Raw genomic sequence first — 13,731 nt, 5'->3', positions numbered from 1 at the left:
CGGGTGGGGTGGGGTCGGGTGGGGCGGGGCGAGAATGCGGACCAATCCTGTCCCGAAAGGAGGTGAGCGTCCGGACCAATCGGAGCCCGCTCTGGTAAGAAGCGCGAGGAGAAAGCGGCTGAGGCGCGAGCTCGCGCGTCCGTTACCGCCGCCGCCGGCGGGCTCTGCCGGGAGGGCCCGGGCCGATGGCGCTGCCGTTGCTGTTGCCGCTCCGCGCCGCGCTGCTGGGGGCGGTGCTTGGCCCCGCCTGCGCTGCCGTGCACTTCCGCGAGGAGTTCACGGACGGAGGTGCGGGCGGGGGCGCGGAGAAGACGACTCCGCTGAGCCTCCGCGGGCGGGCGGCGGAGCGGTGTCCTGGCCCCGGGTGAAGCTCGTGGCGGGTGGCTGGGAGGCTGCAGGCCGAAGCGGGCCTCGCTCGCCTCTGCCATGGCGGCACTCGCGCGCTGGCTGTCGGCACCGCTGTCCCAGAGCAAAGCGCTTTGCTCTGAGTCGAGGTGAGGGCGAGGGCGGGGCGGGGCGGGGCGGGGCGGGGGCTTCCTACCCAGGAAGTCATCTCTGTCCCCGGCAGGGCTCCCCTACCGAAATCCTGGTGGTGGCTGCCAAGTACTATGTAGCCACAGCCCCAAGTCTCAGGAAAACATTCAAGGTCGGGAGAGGTGTGTTTATGTAACTGATTAAGACAGACTTGGTGTCGCTTACATTGTTCAGAAGCCTAGCACTTCCATTTTAACCTGAACGAATTAATTTGACAGTTAACTGGCAAAGGAGATGGTTGAATTCTCAACATAAACCTGACCTTGGGATGTTTAAACTGACCGCTGGAAAATTTTATGGAGACCCTGTCAAAGATAAAGGTTTGTGAATTGGAATGAAAGTGTTGTTTGGAATGATTTAATTGCAAAACGCCATGGGCAAATGTCTAGTCTCTGCACATTTAGCAAGTTCATAAGCAATACTTTGCATTAATCTCCTCAGAACGTTACCTCTGGCCAGCTTAGCAGTCATGAAGTCCTTGCTTTCTAGATGGGCGACGTGTCCTAGAGCCCTGCTGACAGATCAGTGGGGATGTAGCTGGTTGTGTTAGCCTGAAGTCAAGCAGAAGGCAGGATAGACCTGAACCTTATAGACCAGGGTAGGCAAGCCCCAGCACGCGTGGCATGCGAGGCATTTTGCTTGGCCCTCGTGCCTCGGACAAAGGGCCGGGGCTGCACTGCCACAACAAGGATCGGGCCCCTTGCAGCTCCCTTGCTGTCCACCCCTGGCACACCAACACCTTACAAGTCCAGGTTGAGGGTATTTTTGGCACTGCCCAAAAACATTGCCGACCCCTGTTATAGACTCACTTAATTGTATGTTATATACAGGTTTCTTTAGCCGGAGCTCACCTATTCAGTTGCCGTGAAAGGAAGTGCACAAAGCAATGTATAAAATGGAGAGAGTGTCGAATACGAAAGGTAGGGAGAAGAGAGGGAAGCAGTGCTGGGAGAGGCAAACAAGCAATCAACCCACAGGAACAAAGGGCTCGCAAAAACGAATCCAGGGAATGGGAATAAGAATCCACAGCCTCCGTTTAAACCATGTTTAACAATCCCGTCTGCCAATGGTTTCTTGTTCTGCAGTTTTCAGTTTAAATCTGTTTTTAAAGCTTTGCTGCCTAAGCACTGACCTCAGGGTAGCCAGGGAGGTTAAAATATGCTTCCACAGGCTTTTGGGTTTTTCTGGAGCTGATGTCAAATCGGTGTCCATTCATTCACGTAGGGATTGTCCCATCTGCCCAACACGGGCAGCAGAGGGGCACTGTAAGTGGGTGATGGCATATACGACATTGGTGGAGCTGCAGGTGAATGGACCTTGGATATTATAGTCTGTTAATCCAGTGATGATGTGGTCTATATTGATGCTAGGGCATTATACCCTGCTCTTTGCATCTCCTTTCACAGTATCTGATGAAGGGAGCTCCAATTCACTAAACACTATGCTATAGATCTCTAATTTTAGTTAGCTATATATTTTTAATTTTAATCTACCCTACATGCAGATCAATCATGATAAAAATCTAAAAAATGTTGTTGTGTTCTTTTTTAATGTGGATTATTAATCCAACAGTATGGCATGATGACTAACTGTATTTTAATTCTTATTGCTATGTCATTTTTAAACAATGTTAAAATATATAGAAGTAACTGTCTGCTTTGTTTTATGTCTTGTTTGAGGGCAATAGTTTGGTTGTGCTTTTTGGTTTTATGTTGTACTCAGTTAAGTGAAGAATGACATACAGCTTTTTTTCTCCACTGAAAACGCAGCCAATTCTGCTCTTGATTTCACTTGTATGACTTTATAGTTTGAGAGCAACTCAATATCAATAATAGTGTAAATAAGAGAATTTCTGTCTCGGTTAAATTAAGAATTAAATCTCTAAATTTATATAGCAAATCTGTACCCGCCCAACTGATGGACTTTTTCTTAGTCAAGACTGACTTATTTGCCTATACAGTTAGTTCTATCTTTATTATATGTCTAGTTATCCACAGATTGGAGGGGAGGAAGGGTGAAATTGAACTGTGTGCATGCGCGTACAACTGACATGTTGTTATATGCAAACTTTAATATCTTTACAGGTCTGCAAACCTGTGAAAATTCCAAATTTTATGCAATCTCATCACGATTTAAACCATTTAACAATAAAGGAAAGACTCTAGTCATTCAATATACAGTAAAACATGAGCAAAAGATAGACTGTGGTGGTGGATATATAAAACTATTTTCCTCAGACTTGGATCAAAAAAACATGAGTAGTGATTCACCGTATTACATTATGTTTGGTGAGTTTAGTTATACATACATTGTTCAAATGCCTCAACTAAATTAGAATGCCTTGACTTTTGTCACTAATTCTGTGCCTGAGCTATCCTTTGAAACACCATTGATCAAAATGCAAATGAGAAGTGCTCATGACTGCTTCAGAGCTATGAACTAAAAGTGTATGGAACTCTCCTATGATGAAGTTAAATGCTTAGCAAGGTCACTGCAGTCACTAAAGCTTTTGAAAACCTTAACTGTAGTCCAAAATGTGCCTCCCCTGATTGCAGATCCATTTAAATAAGAGGTATGGAATCTCCATCCTTGGAAGGTTGTTTTAAGAATAAGTTAGACAAACTTCTCTAGGATGGTTTAGATGGGGGAAGATCTTGGCTTGAACTAAATGACCTCATGAGGTCCCTTCCAAACCCTACTTTTCTGTGATTTTTTTTTTTTTTTATACATTACATTTGTGTACCTCAGGGTAAAACTGAAGCCAAAGATGCTTTATCAGTTGAGAGGTTTTTTTAAAAATTTCCTTTTAAGTTGGACTATGGATAACTGCTGCTGTTAAAGGATTTCTGTATATGCATGTGTGGTATTTGGTTTTAATTGTGTGTTTAATGCCTGGATTAAGAATGCAACATGTGGCTAGCAAAGTCTAAATATAACTTTTGCAATTGACCTAAAACTTAAAAATAACTGTGCAAGTAAAAAAAAAAAAAAGATGCACAAGTACCACATGGAAGAGTGCCTGTTGGGTTATGGTGTATGGTGTTTTGATTTTTAGCCAAAAGAGGTGTATGCGTATAAAACAATTTAAAAACAAAAGTCATGTTCTATATTCTTAAGGACCAGATATTTGTGGATCTGAAACAAAGAAAGTTCATGTTATCTTAAATTACAAGAATAAGCTTTATCCAATCAAGAAACAAATCAGGTGCAAGGTAAATGCTTGATATTTCTGAAAATTATAGTTATGTGAATTTTAAATACATTTATAAAACTGTAAAGACAGGCTTGTATTAAATGCACTAGGGAAGTATTAGGTAGTGACTTTTTTTGTAGTTTTATTACAGTATTGCTTTTAAAGCAGGGGTTCACGGTCTTCTGTATGGAAAATAGATGATATCATCCCCCCAGACTTACATTACTCTTAAATCAGGGGTTGGAAGCCTGTACCACAAAGTACACGTTAGAAGTTTTCAAGGGTAACCATAACTTGAATTTCCTGGATTTTTCATACACTTTCTTTTGTATAATTGTAATATCCTATGTGTGCATCTTCCTGCATTGATAGGTTGCATATATATTTCTAACTTTGAGAGATGCTTATTTCTCCTTCTTTATCTTGTCACTGTCAGCTATCCCAGAAAAGGTTTAGGATGGTTTATGAGAAAAGCAAAAAACTATATAAACAAAATAGAATATCTTAAATAAGAAGGTACAACCTTCCTGCCCCTTCCTGCACACAAGTTTTCCAACCTCATGTTCAATACTTTTTAAAAATTCTGGTCCTGCATGCCCTACTATTCACTCCTATTCCCCTGCTTCATAGCCAAGGGAGTTGTCTTGTCTTCTTCCTTACAGTCCTTCCCAAGCCTGTATCTCCCTCTCTCAAAGGGGGACTGTGACTGTTCTCTAAACTTACCTTCCCCTTTCTCTCCCCCAGCCCCCTTCCTCAAAAGAAACACATGAATCAATTTTAAAAAAGAACAAGCAGTCCAATAAATAAATGTCCATTTCTCCCTCTCTGTCTGTTCCCCACCGCAGGGCAATTCCTTTGAGCATTGCCCTACTTCCTCTGGCCAAAATGGGAAAAACTTGACTCTGGACTAATTCATTGTTACTTTGAGTGAATTTTTCATGACCAATTCTTGAAGTATTGAAAATACTTTTATTTGTGCTTAAGCATTTTCATGTTTAGCATCTATAAAAGTTCTTTTAAGCTTCTCTTGATATTTCAGCTGAACATAGTACATAGACTATGATTTAATGCAGTATTATTTTTAAAACTACCTGTTCTCAGTAGTAAAAAGTATTTAACTCCTTTTAAACTCTAAAAATGTTACAGGTTGATGGATTTACTCACTTGTACACACTGATTTTAAGATCAGATCAGACATACAAAGTGAAAATTGATAATGAAATGGTTGAGTCGGGTAATCTAGAAGATCACTGGGATTTCTTGCCACCAAGGAAAATAAATGATCTTACAGTGAAGAAACCTCAGGATTGGGATGATATAGCCCAAATTGATGATCCAAATGATGTCAAGCCAGAGGTGGTTTCCTTTTTATTTAGTTAGTTAGTTAGTTTGTTTTAAGATTCTTTACCCTGCATTTATAGGGATGCATCCTTATCAGAAATATTGGATTATTATAATACCAAATTTAATGGACTTTATCAAATAAAATTATTGTGTGTACTTCAGCTACCCATTCAAAGTGAAGCAATTCATTTTTCCTATTGGCTATCTGCTTGTCTAGGCATTTACTTAATGTATTCTGACATTTAACTTTTAGGAATCAAGGAGAGGTCTGCTGGCAGTGTGAAACCAGAGACTTCCTGAGCACTTATCACAAGGGCATACGTACACTGTTAAAAGCCTGCACAAAACTCTTGACAGCAATGCACAGCTTATACACGGATGTTTCCAGTAGGAGCTAGCCAGAAGTTGCGGATGTTTGTACCCAGAACATGGCTACTAAGTGATGCTAATGAAAAGAGGAACATGAACCCATACAGAACCCGAGTCTAGGATCAGGCCTGTTTTGGTCTTCGCATTATAGACCATGGTTGCATGTGAAGCATTCTGATGGATTTGCTGATCCCGTTTCAGGGACAGGGTGTCTATCATTACTCTGGTGGAATTCCACCCCCCACCCCCTTTCTGGTTCTGACTTCTGGAACGTTGGAACACAGAAGAATTGTCTAGGTCACGTGATTCTCTGAATAGAAGCTGCACATCATGCAAAGCTGATTACTTAATGCAAGTGCTTTACCTGGGTCCTGTGGTGGGACTAGATAGTGGCCTTCTTATGCATTACTAGCAATGCATAAGGAGGCTGGTATTGAGTACAGTGGCTCTCAACCTTGTTTTAGACTCAAGGCATCACTTGGAAAATGCCAGCTCTTGGTTTTCATGCCTTGGCTGCAGAAAAATAATGGAGCAACTCTGTTGAAAATAACTCGGAAACACGGCAACAGCTGCATTCCTTTTTAACATCTCTGGGTTCACCTTGTGAAATGTATTAATGAAAATTACTGATCTAGTAAAACTTTCCAGAAAACATTGCTTCCTATGTGTTTCCTAGAACCAAATGACCAGGACAGGATTGTACTAAACCACTTCAAACTTTGATTGTGTTGTGAATTTTGAAATACAGGTAGCATTAACCTACATGTGCCACACCTACACCTACATGCCATCCCGGTTTTGTTAGGCTTATGAAACTGAGATCTTTGGCATTTGGTGATTTAGGCTCCTGGCAGATGTTATATTTAATATGATTGCTAATTAGCCAGTTTGTGCAATTAACAGCACAATGAAACCAAATAAGACACAAAGTTATTAAAAAAAATATATGCAATACCTTTGTAGCTGGTGTCCTTTTTTCCCCTTAATTGAATATGTGGCTAGCGCTGAGTAGCTGACTGGCATTCCCAGCCATGGGAGGAGACTTGAGCACCCAGCTTGCTATTTACAGGATTAGGGGGAGCCTGGGATTGTGGTCTTGGATGCGTCCTGCACTGGCAACAGAGCAAGGTTGCATTCCAACTCCCCAATCCTACTATCACACCTCCTGCCATACACGTGTTGCATGGCAGGAATCCCAATTGCTGGGATCACAGATCAAATTCTGTCACACCTTTAATGACATCTGCCAGGGACCTTAGCAAATGAGGCTTTTCCTTTTCTGACAGATTAACTTGTTTAATCTTTTAACAAAGGATAATAGGTATATTTTTCTTTCTTTCTTGAACTGGTTGGGTAATGTCTCTTGCACGTATTATATAAAGTTGTGTTAATATTGCTATCTTCTTTATTATATATTTTAAAGGATTGGGATGAACCTGAATACATTCCAGACACTAGTGCCGAGAGATCTAAAGACTGGAACAGTGTGACTGATGGAGAATGGCGACACCCTATGATCAAGAATCCACTGTACAGAGTAAAATCATTCTAGTCATGTATAACTTCTTTAAACTGCTTGTTCTTTTGGCCAAAGGTATCAAGAATCATATGGTTTGTTGTAGGGTGAATGGAAACCAAGGAAGATTAATAACCCTAATTATAAAGGAGTTTGGCCCCATCCACAGATTGACAATCCAAACTACTTGCCAGACCTCAACATTCTCAGCTATGAGAACATTAGTGTCATTGGACTAGATATTTGGCAGGTCAGTTGTTTTAAATTCCTGCAGGTAACTAGAAATTAAAGTACTTATTCCATTCCTTGCCTCTACAGAGGTGTTTGTCGAACTTTTTTCTGTAAATGTCACTTAATGTGTAGGAAGGGTAGGGGTTAGCTAATACCTGTGTCAGCCTGCCCCCCCCCCCGCTTTTTAACTTGCCTTCATTTAAATATGTAATTGGCTGTGTTTTACATAGAAGTCAAATATTGCATTAAACAGATCTAATTAAACCACTGCTCTAATGCTGATGACTTCAAGATTTAATGAAAAATGAGGGAATAACATTCTTGTGTTTTCATATACTTTACTAAATGTGACTCTTCAGTGCATACTTTACTTATGCTCAAGTATCGTATGATGATAGGTACATATTTTTTTCTTCCAAACTAGTAATCCAAGCTACTATGGACAAATGTGGAAGTAAAAAAATGTCTAGAGTGTCCAACTTTCATTTAAAGAAATGACAGGGCCTTGTATTCTGGAGTACAATTCTGGCATTCATGGGACTATGTGCAAAATGTAGAATTCAGCAGCATCCTATATTTTAAGTAATTAAAAGGAATAATCATGTTCCCTGACAATATAGTTTTAGCTTAACTTTTTCCACCCAACCTTCTCTCCTTCCATTCAAGGTGAGAGCTGGAACAATTTTTGATAATTTCTTGATCACAGATGATGAAGAATATGCAGAAGATTTTGGATATGAAACCTGGGGAGAAACCAAGGTAATGAATTAAATCCTTGTCCCTATTTTAGCCACTCATTATCAAGTTAAAGGATTGGAGTTATGTAAAGGGGTCTGTCTTACGCTTTTTATTGAGTCAAAGAAGGAGTGTCCCCAGACACAAACAGTATAAAAGACAACTATTAGGCTGCTTTTTTAGGATCTCCCCTCAAACCCTTGTAAAAGGAATGTACAGTTCTGTGGAGGTTCCAAATAGGACTGCAGTCCATGAGAGTGTCCTAATAAATTGCCAGAGGTCTCTAGCCCATAGAGCAGCTCAGGGTCAGGAGAGAGAAAAAGTTGCTCAAAACCAAATGGACTGGTTCTCATCTCTTTCTGAAACACTTGCCAAGCATACAATCTGTGCATAGAATAATGAATCTTTGTTTAAATGAACGTGAGTTTGTTGGCTATACAAGTATCAAGTTCTTATTCCAGCACAAGCCTAAGTTACCGCATGTTTTAAAAGCAGCTTCTTTGCAAAACATTGAATAAATATAGTACCTAGAATCTTCCTCTGCAGGGGCTAGTACTGTCTTATGCTTACTTCTGAGTTGCTACGGCACCCAAAACTGGCATAAAGCTGAGCTTTTATAGTCACTCCTGTCTTGGTGCACTCACTTTTCCCTCCCGCAAACCTTTGCCAGCCACAAAAAAACTTGAAAAATCTTGGATGCCTGTTACTAATAAAGGCCTTAATCTTGCAATTCCTCTATAAAGAACTCCTTACCATTGACTTAAATGTAAAGCTCAATGAACAGAAGGCCTTGCAGACTTGGACAAAGAAAACCCCTCCATGTCCTTTTCTCTTTAGGACCCTGAAAAGGTGATGAACATAAAACAGGCTGAGGAAGAAAAGAAAAGGGAAAGGGCAGAAGAAGAAAAACGCTTCAGGGAAAGGTTTAACAAGAAGGTAGAAAAGAAAAAAGAATCAGGAAAGAGTAAGTTAGGGAGGAATACTGTCCAGAAGGAAGAGCTTTAATTCTTATTTGTGAAGTATTTGTGGAACTATCGGAAAGGTTTGCTTTTTTTTTTAAATCTGCTGTAAAGGTTTTGATGTCCTGTTCCCTCCTGCTACCCTCCCTTAGTAACAAGCACTCAAATACTAGTTAAAATTTGTTTTGAGAGCCTGGCTAAAATATTATTAATTTATCAATTTTTTTTTCAAATATTTTATTAAGTCAGGCTTCTTAGTCTAAGAATGTTAGATTGAAATGGAATTCAATAAAAATACCAAATGTATTTCTCAATGAAGGGTGATTTCTACTCAGTGGGTCTCTACAGGGGAAGCTTTACTGCACAGTAGACTTTGAATGTGTTACTTTTAGTGTTGACTTTGCTTCTCTGAAGATGGACTATCCGGTCCTCTCACTCCCAAAGGAGGCCTTTCACTATCGTACTCTGTATCAGCTGCAGAAAGACACAAAAGCCTGTGGCAGAACACTTCAGCCTCCCTGCCGACTCCACTGCTGACCTCAGGATTGCTGTTCCCAAGCGTGAAAAACCCAAACAAACCCCAAAACAAAAATGAATAACCCATTTGAATGGGAAATTGTGGGAACAAGAAATCCATCACAAACTGGTCTGTTAGGTTAACCTAAGTGAAATCTTAGTTTCTAAAGGTGAATATCTGCCCTCCTTTCTGACTGACTTCTGACTAAAATGACTACCTGGCTCCCTGTATCCATCATGTTTCCTTTGCAGATCTACCAGAGGGATCTTCCCTTCAGGTAGCTGTTACTTTCTTTTAAGGAACAAAGCTTTTTGAAGGGTGGGGAGGGATGGAGAAGCAGGGGAAGAAGCCTGGCCTATCTTATCTAAACACTTGCTATCCCTTGCTAATTACCTAGCCTAGGCTAGGGGTTGGCAACCTATGACTGGTGGAGCTATTCTGGCTGGCCTAAAATGCCACATCTTCATCTGCATGGTGCCTGGACAGCAGGAAGAAGTAATAGGAGTGGCATCAGAAAAATAATCCCAGCCTGCTGCTCCTGAGGTGTTGCTGACCTGTGACTTAGAGGCATCTAACTTCAGATGCCTCTAAGTAGGTTTCCCACATCTTGTTCAGAGAAGCCAGAACAGCTGCCATATCTTGTGAACACTGGTATTGTCTCTTATTCTCTGGCAGTTCCAGGCTAATGCTGTAAAAATAAATGATACGTTGTAAAGCAAAGAGTTAAGTGAGTGAGTCTCTGGTGTTGTCCAAAAGCTGAAATTCAGATTGTTTTATTATCCAGGAATTCAGAAACGCAAGCAGTGGAACTTGCCCTAATAATCCTCAGTGTAATATCTTGACTGAGTTACTTCAAATGTTTTCTAGTAACAGCTCATGAACAGTGAGACAGGGGAGGAGCTGGGGGTAGACAAGTCGGGTAACGAGCGTGGCGGGGGGGCACTGGCATTTGAAGGGGGAGCCCGGTGTGGAGACTGGTCTGACTGGCGGGGGAAGGAGACTGATGGACGGGGTGGGCTGGCTAAGGGGCAGACCAGCAGGGGAGTGAGACAGCAGAAGCCCTGGGAAGGAGTCTGTGTTGTAATAGAAACCGAGGACACGTCCATGCAAGAAGAGAAGTCAGCAGGAAGGTGTGACCCGCGCGGAGCAGGCGGAGCAGTGAGACGTGCATGCACTTGACCTCTCGGAGGAGCAGGCCGACCGGGGCTGCTGGGGAAACAAGGGCCGGCTTGTGGCTCGGGCCTCGGCCGGGCTCCGCTGCAGGTCGGACGAGCCGGCCGCCTGTCCGGGCAGCGCGCGCGAGAGACAGAGCCCGCCCCGCCCCGCCCCGCCCCGCCCATCGCTCGCCCCGCCCCCTGGCCGCCCCGCCCCCCGGCCGCGGCCCGAGTCCGCGGGAGGAAGATGGCGGCGCTCATTCCTCTCAGCCAGCAGGTAGCCGGCCCGGCGCGCGGGGGCGCGGGGCAGCGGGGGCGCGGCGCGGCCACCTGAGGCGGGCGCGGGTGAGGGGCGCTGGCGCGCGAGAAGCCGGGCCCGGGCGGCTGCTCCTAGTTCGCGGGCACGTCCGGCTGGTAGGGCCGGGCCGGGCCGGGCCGGGCCGGGCCGGGCGCCACTGCCGCGCTGGGCCGGGGCGGGCTGCGCTGCGGCTGAGCCCGGGGGCGCCGGGGCACCCTCGGCTCCCCGCGCGGCGCGGCGCGGCCCGGCCCGGCCCGGCCCGGGGAGGCCAGGCTGGTCCCGGGGAGCCGAGCGTGGGGCGCGGCGGCGGGCGGGGCAGAGCCTGCGCCCGGCTCGTCCCGGGAGTGCCGGCTGTTTCGGCTTGGCGCCAGGGCCTCCCCGCGCCGGCCTGGCACCTGCTGCGGGGGCGCCCTGCTTCCTCGGCCGGCCCTGCGGCGACGGGCAGCGCTGCGCGGCCTGGGCCCCCCGCCCCGCCCCGCCCCGCCCTGCCCCTGGCAAGGCCAGCCCCGCTGTACAGGCTGCGCTGAGGCTTGGCATTCTTGCCTGCCCGCATCTTGTTCTGAGCTGTTTAATTATTTTCTTATCCTTTAAATAACAGCGCTGGCATTGCTTAGTGCCCGGCCCTCCCCAAATGTCATCTAACTGATATTCTGTGAGAGCAAAAAACTACCCCTGCCTTAAAAGTGAGATGCTTTTCGGCACTGTGCCAGGTCAGTCAGGACTGCGGGAGCCGACGTGCCCTTGGTATGCCAGACATACGTAAAAGCACATCTTTAAATCTATTTCTTATGAGAGAGAGTTCTGAATTCAACCAGCATCACGTTGTATATTGAGTGTCCACTGCCAGAAATTTATCTTCATAATGCAATATTTGAGAATCCATAATAAGAGTTACCAATAAAACATTATACATTTTGTTTTTGATTAAATGCTAGTCTCTTATTTCCAGTCTTGAGTTCAAAATTATGCCTTTCTCCACTAGTTTTTGGGGATACGCAAAACTGTACTGGAGAATAGCTTTGTAGCAATCCCCTCAGACGCGTGCGTTTTTGCCAGAGGTGAAAGCTTTTCAGTCCACAATCAAAATGAGTCCTTTTTTGTTCAGAACTTATAAACCTAAAGTAAATTTTGTTTGCTGGATTGGGTTCCTGATCCGAAATCATGTAAGTCTTGATAATTTTTCAAATGTTTCAAGCGCTGTTTGGTCATTGATCATACTGACTGTTTCTGCCACCTTGATGAATCTGTTTAGCAGTCAGAATATTGTTAATTATTATTGTTCTTATTATTTGTATGCAAACCACTGTGCTATGCAAGCCTACATGTTCCTTGTACTGGACATAAGTAATGAACTTGCACTCACTATTGCTGTTTAAAAATAATAGGAAGTCCAGTGAGCTTCCTGGTAAAAAAAAATTAGGCATATGTGTACTGATAATCAGCTTAGGAAATAGCATAAAGGTGTGCTGAAAACAGGCGTAAGTCACACTTTCAGGAGTTTTGCCTTTTTTTGTTTATGGTCAAATTGGGTGCAAAACTTGTAATCTGTCCATTGTGTCATTTAAAAGGACTATAAAACATTTTCTTTTTGGACATTAATCAAAGTTAATCAGACCTAAAATTAAAGATAATTGGACGTATGTTTAGCCCAGCCACTGGGGCTGCACAGGTAACTGTACTGAAGTTCAATGCAGCAGTCTAACCTTGGTGGATTATTTTTGAGTGTACATCTATCCTGGTCTATCTTAGACCTGATTCCACCTTTTTAGACTAGTCTGTATGTACTGGACTTCTATACTGTTACAGGTTTAGATTGATTTCCAGTCACTGAGACTGGGTCTAAGTGTAAGATCCATACCTGGGCAAACTAAATTGGATTGGGTGCTCATTTTTAAAACAATTTAAATTGGATCAGCTCCTCCTCCTCCTGCCCTAGCTGTGCTGCTCCGGTCAGCAGGTAGCACATGGAAGCGGTGGGGGATATGTGCCAGGGGGCAATCCGCAGCTGGGTAGCTCCCACCTCAGCATGTGGGGCTCCAGCTTCCAGCCCCCTTCCACCCATTCCGCCTGCCCAGCATGATGACCAGCCACCCATGGGTGGCCAAGCGGGTGGAAGGTGGCCAGGATCTGGAGCCAGAGCACCGCACGATGCGGCAGGAGCCTCCTGGCGCAAAGTGAGTATGGGCAGGACTGCGACATGGGCTGCCCTGGGTGGGAGTGGTGGGGCTTGGCCCCACGCATAGCACCACAGGGGCAGCCGTGGGCCGGGCAGAGGTGCACCATACCTGCATTGGCACCATACCGCCCATGTGGGCTCTGCTCCGTGCTACTCCTGCCTTCCCCCACCTCCGGCCGTATCCCAGGACCCAGCACACAGGCAGCTCCACGCAGACATGCACATTCTCCCCCCCCATACCCATACACACACCCTACTCCCCCAAACACAATATACAAGAGTACGGCTTTATTTTGAGATATTATGCAATCATCTCTATATACACTACTCAAAAAAACATAAATCAGGGCAATTTTTTTTTAAATTAAAATATGTTATAGTAGATGTTTGATTTTTATATATGATTTTTTAATCTATAATTTGTTAAAATGATGTCTTCCAAAAGATTTTGTGTACTCACTAAAACTCGTTAAGTGGCCCGCCTGCCAAAATAATTGCCCACGCCTGTCATAGTATTACTATAACATTCCTAATAAATCAAGTCTTATTACAGTGTTATGGCTATTTTATACATTTAGGTTCTTGCTCTTGAAAATACATGTGCAAAATTAAGCTTGTGAGTAATCACAAAAAGTTTAAATCAGTAAGGCTGCTCTTGTTGAAAGTTAAGTTATGCCCATGAGCTTACAGGACCAGGTCTAAGGA

General features: G+C 44.1%; 2 protein-coding genes across 11 annotated transcripts in view; both read left to right on the top strand.

Moving 5' to 3' along the window:
* Positions 1-37: 37 nt before the first annotated feature.
* CALR3 (calreticulin 3) lies at positions 38-10,118 on the top strand. 5 transcript variants are annotated; one of them, XM_019484753.2, is made up of 9 exons: positions 38-94; positions 753-854; positions 2,619-2,822; positions 3,652-3,746; positions 4,874-5,083; positions 6,864-6,977; positions 7,063-7,206; positions 7,854-7,946; positions 8,760-10,118. In XM_019484753.2, exons 2-9 carry the CDS (start codon positions 803-805, stop codon positions 8,925-8,927), a joined length of 1,080 nt encoding a protein of 359 aa, XP_019340298.1. In that variant the 5' UTR covers positions 38-94; positions 753-802; the 3' UTR covers positions 8,928-10,118. The 5 variants fall into 5 exon arrangements, with proteins under 5 accessions (XP_019340298.1, XP_019340299.1, XP_006259561.2 ...); XM_019484754.2 differs by lacking the exon at positions 38-94 and adding an exon at positions 103-288 and having other exon boundaries at positions 9,274-10,118; XM_006259499.4 differs by lacking the exon at positions 38-94 and adding an exon at positions 103-288.
* Positions 10,119-10,762: 644 nt separating this feature from the next.
* The window catches only part of EPS15L1 (epidermal growth factor receptor pathway substrate 15 like 1), a 57,094-nt gene continuing 54,125 nt past the window's right edge, over positions 10,763-13,731 (top strand). For all 6 annotated transcript variants that reach the window (XM_059719813.1, XM_059719812.1, XM_059719817.1 and 3 more), the window contains exon 1: positions 10,763-10,829. In XM_059719813.1, the coding sequence (XP_059575796.1) occupies positions 10,800-10,829 (30 nt within the window). In that variant the 5' untranslated portion in view covers positions 10,763-10,799. The remainder of the gene's footprint in view (positions 10,830-13,731) is intronic.

Source organism: Alligator mississippiensis, chromosome 16 (genome assembly GCF_030867095.1).
Source record: "Alligator mississippiensis isolate rAllMis1 chromosome 16, rAllMis1, whole genome shotgun sequence".
NCBI lineage: Eukaryota > Metazoa > Chordata > Crocodylia > Alligatoridae > Alligator > Alligator mississippiensis.
Note: the sequence above shows the minus strand (reverse complement) of the source record. Positions and strands in the feature narration are given on the sequence as shown.